Source organism: Trachemys scripta, chromosome 6 (genome assembly GCF_013100865.1).
Source record: "Trachemys scripta elegans isolate TJP31775 chromosome 6, CAS_Tse_1.0, whole genome shotgun sequence".
In the NCBI taxonomy this organism is placed as follows: domain Eukaryota; kingdom Metazoa; phylum Chordata; order Testudines; family Emydidae; genus Trachemys; species Trachemys scripta.
Window position 1 is genome coordinate 127,273,275 of NC_048303.1, and position 4,759 is coordinate 127,278,033.

General features: G+C 42.8%; 1 protein-coding gene across 8 annotated transcripts in view; it reads left to right on the forward strand.

The window, feature by feature from the left end:
• ZNF462 (zinc finger protein 462) overlaps nt 1-4,299 on the forward strand; it is a 119,063-nt gene extending 114,764 nt beyond the window's left edge. For all 8 annotated transcript variants that reach the window (XM_034774447.1, XM_034774443.1, XM_034774441.1 and 5 more), the window contains one exon: nt 1,836-4,299. In XM_034774447.1, coding sequence (XP_034630338.1) covers nt 1,836-2,037 — 202 coding nt within the window. In that variant the 3' untranslated portion in view covers nt 2,038-4,299. The remainder of the gene's footprint in view (nt 1-1,835) is intronic.
• The last annotated feature ends 460 nt before the right edge of the window (nt 4,300-4,759 follow it).

Consider the following 4,759-nt stretch of genomic DNA (forward strand, 5'->3'; position numbering starts at 1 on the left):
CTGCAGCCTCTGTGCCCCTGCTCCCCACTCACCCTGCAGCCCCTGCACCCCCCGACCCCTGCAGCCTCTGTGCCCCTGCTCCCCACTCACCCTGCAGCCCCTGCACTCCCTGCCTGCCCTGCTCCTGCAGCCTCTATGCCCCTGCCTGCCCTGCTCCTCCTCGCCCTGCAGCCTCTGCTCCCCCACTCACCCGGCAGAGGGAGAGCTGCGGGCTCCACGTGGACTCAAACACTGTTCTGTGCTGCTCTGCGGGGGAGGGGGAGGGACTCTGGCTGCTAGAGGCCCCAGTGGCTGCGAGCGGCTTTCCATCAGACCCCGCCATCCAATCAGCGGAGCCGCACTCTGCATGAGGGGAAAGGGGAAATCCCGGACATTTCTACTTGATTAGAAATCCCCCCCCGGACGGCCATTTAACTCTGAAAAAGCCGGACATGTCCGGGGAAACCCGGACGGATGGTAACCCTAATTAAACGTACGGTAAATTATGTGCACAAAAGTTTTGAAATCTTCAGGCAGAGGACATCTTTCTAAAAGTCCTACTCTGAGGTTAACAGCAAATGATTTTAAATTGTGCACTCATTGATAGCAGTCCACACTGTGGCATGTGGATGGTACAGTCAGCTGTGGGGTTTGGTACACTCGTTTGCCTTTGAGAATATTTTTGCCTGAAATCTCTTAAATGCTCCTCATGTACTCCGAAATGGAGGGTTCTTGCAACATTGCTGTCACTTGGAAGACATGTTAATGTAGTTTTTGTATATCGCTAGACTGACAATCTTTTGGGTAGGGTTACCATATTTTAGGGTCCCCAAAAGAGGTCGCTGCTGGGGGGAGGGAGGGAGCTGAAGAGGGGGGAACAGTTGGGAGTGCTGGAGGGGGCATTTGGGGGGTACTGAGGCTGTGTGTGTGTACCAGGGGGTGCTAGAAGGGATATCTAGGGTGGGTGTACTAGTAGGGCATTTGGGGGTGTTTGCAGGGATACTCACAGGAGGTGAGAGGCAGGGTGGCTGGTGCAAACCCAGGATGCAGTGACAGCCATCAGTCAGCACCTCCTTGTAGGACCCCTTGCCGCAGGGCTGAGGGCCTGGGGTGGATGGGATCCAGCAGCTGTGACTGCAGGGAAATGGACCAATTGGGGCTCTTTCTGAGCTGCTATGACTGCTTTGCAAAAATCCCGGACGTTGTCTGTTGTTTGAAAACTCTGCCTAGACGTATGATAACCCTGCTTTTGGGGATAACAGACACCTCCGTTTTCTTACCCTGTATCATGTCTATTTAGATAGTCTCTGCCCTAAAGTGCTTACACTGTGTTTGACAGCACCTATCGCAGTGGGGCTTTATAATCGTAATGATGAGTGTACCGAGTTTAAAGATTGCAGCTCATAAGGCACCTCAGTGGTTGAAAAGCCATTAGCCTTTTTAGATTGTTCACTCTTCAGGGCAGGACTGTCTTCACACTCCCAGACCTAGCACACTTTGGGACCAATTCTAATACAAATGATGAGTACAAGGGAAAAGGGGAAGGGGGATGACCTTTCTAATGAAAAGGTCAAACATCAAATTTGGGATTGTTCCTGGCCCTTATGTTCAGCAGCCCATAATGAATAAGTACCAAATGTCAAACTCTGTGAATACACAGAAATTAGTGTTTCATTCTGTCACTTGTCCTGTTGCAAGCATATTTATCATATTAGATGTTGGAGGTTTGACTAGTTGTATTGTCTCTGAATGTCGTTAGAGGAGAAGCGAGTTGTTTTTCCCTGCTGCAGTAAGTAAAGGAGGGCTTTGTGGGTCTCATTGTAAAGTTCTCCACTTTCTGTTGCTCGAATTTCCAGGGCCCTGAATGAAAGTAAGCGAGGGATCAGTGAGGATGACCAGCCGAAGGAGAACACAGAGGAAGATGTTAAGGTACCCTCAGCAGAAGAAAAGGAAAGCAGTGAGGAAATGGTGGACTTTTCCCACAAGAATGAAACTGCAGTCCTTGGTGTGGCTGCTGATAAATCTCTCCAAGAGAACACAGAGGCCAAAAACGAATAAGCATTTGGTGTGATTTTTAATTAACCTACTTGAACAGTGATGAAAGGGGTGGGGGGTGGGCTGAAGGAAGAAACAAAGCTGCTTTTAGGACTGAATGATCTATTTTCAAAGCACTGGTACCTGTGTGAGTGTGTGTATATTAAAGTTATTTAAATGATGGAATAAGTGGCTCCATTACATCACTGCATCTTTTCTTCTGGATTTTGACAATGGGAAGTTACATTCATCTTGGACTAACGAAGCAACTTCCCGGGTTCCTACATTACACAATGTGCTTTGCAATGGAGACTTGGATTGTTTGAGAACGGAAGCGTCGTGAGCGTGGAAGAAGGGGGGACAACTTTTTGACGCACAAATTTCAGTGCGTTTTTCTAGTTTTAATACATTACACTTTTCCAGACAGAATGCAACTGCTTTAGAAAAAAAAAGAAAGGATTAAAAAAAAAACTGCTTTGCATAAAACAGTCACCTGTTTCTTAGTACCTCAAAATTAACCAAGGGAAATCTCTGCATTTGTCAGTACTACCTGTTGTCGTTGTGGTTAAATGTAGAGACTGCTGGCTGAGATGGTGAATGGAGGAAGAAAAAAAAGAAGTTTTAAAGAAAGGAAAACAAATTGTGCTTAAAATCCCAGTGTGGGTTTTATTTCTTAAAATACTGTGATTTTTTAATTATTTTAGTAAAAAAAAAATACAAAAAAAAAAGAGAGAGAGACTTTAATTCCTAGATAACTGTTTGTGAATTGTCATCCTTTATTCCAGGTAAGCTGTTTGTTAGTATTCAACTATAATTTTAGGGTTTGATAGATTCATGTGACTGATTGTGCGGTTTTGTTTGCCACATGTTTGTTTTCTATCTGCCTGAGGTGTTACAAATACAGCACAATTAAGTTTCTCATGTAAAATTATTTCTTTTTCAATGGGGGGGGGAAGGAGACTTGTTCTTGCGAACAAATTTTTTTTTAAAACCTATGGAAATAACAAAGAAGTTTAACTTTTTTTAAAAATTTAAACTAAAGAACCAAACTTACGGCACAGCTATGCAGCTTGCGGACCAGCCACTTAGGTCCTCATAACCATTCTGTTGCTTGTCAAATTAACATTGATCAGTCTCACGCCAGTAACTTTTCGTTAAGATTGGCTGCCTTTTTGTATGTGGTGTGTGGTTTTTTGTTTTTGTGCGGTGGGGAGGTGGGAGGGGGTCTCCTGATAACACAGGTTTTTGCAAGGGGAGGTGAAATAGTTACATACTACATGGAGCTTGAATCTAACTCGAGTCAAGATGGGAGTTGCTATTTTTCCCTCCTCCTTAGCATGAGGGGAGCAGCATAGAATAAATAGGAATCTACACCCATGGGGAAGGATCCTGTACTCTTTTTTTATTTTTTTCCCCTTTGGTGAAACACCCACTGAAGTCTATGGAAGTTTAGCCTGAGTAAGGAGTGCAGAATCCAGGCCCATGGTATGTTCTGACCGTGAACAAAAAAAGAGTTTCTTTCCAAAAAGTAGAAAGTACTTGACTGAAACCTAGTTTTAGAAATGCATGTGTCTCTTTGTTTGTTTTTTTGTTTTTGGGGGGATGTATTGGGAGGGAGGGAAAAAGACAGGAAGCTGGTTAGAAGACGGCATCCCACAGAGCTTCACATAAAATTGATGGCAAAAATGTTGCATTTGTGGAATAAGTGCTACTTGAAAAGCATGGTGTTTTTGCTTTTAAGGATTCATCTTTTGGGGGGTTTCTTTGGAGGTGGGAGGGAGCATCGTGTGGAAAACACAGCAGAGGGACAAGTATAAATACACATTTTGTGTCTGTATTTGTTTTTTTAATTGGCCTCATTTCAAATGTATTTAAACAGTTCCATACCTGGATTGGGTGTTTGTAATGGTTACCAAAAACGAAAAAGAAAAAAAAAATGAAATAAATGATTGTGACATGCTTTTATCACTACTTTATTTTTCAAATAACATGTAAATATTGTAATCCATTGGATTTTGTTTTGCTAACCTGTTAATAAAAATATGGGACCATTATCCTTTTAACAAGCCTAGAATGTCATATATTTCTTTTTTCTCTCCTCCCCCTCCTCCCCCCAATGTATACCTGATATATTGTGGACACCACATTTTAGATGCATTATTATGAATTCTGTTAACTGTAATGATGACATAGAATTGAAAATAACATTTTTTTTCATTGTTTAATTTATACAGAGGACTTTTTCAAAGTTTGACAGAAGGAAATAAATAGCAAAATGCTAACCCATTGCCTCCAGCACTCAGTATTTCCTGATTTTAAATTACCGCTTACTGATAGGGGAGGCGGAGGATTGTTGCACTGATGGGTTTGGGTGGTTTTTTTTTTTTTTTTTTTAAAGGCAATGAAAATGAATAAAGACTTTTTAAAAATGTGTGTGTGTGTGTGTATAGTTCTATCATAAGTACTTTTAATGGCCCCCATTACTGTAGTTTTTGTCCCTTTCAACATTCTGGGGGGGAGGGATAGCTCAGTGGTTTGGCATTGGCCTGCTAAACCCGGCATTGTGAGTTCAATCCTTGAGGGTGCCATTTAGAATCTGGGGCAAAAATCTGTTTGGGGATTGGTCCTGCTTTGAGCAGGGGGTTGGACTAGATGATCTTCTGAGATCCCTTCCAACCCTGAATATTCTATGATCTGAGGATCTCTCTGATGCTTAATTGATTTTGCACTTTACCTTGGGCAAAGA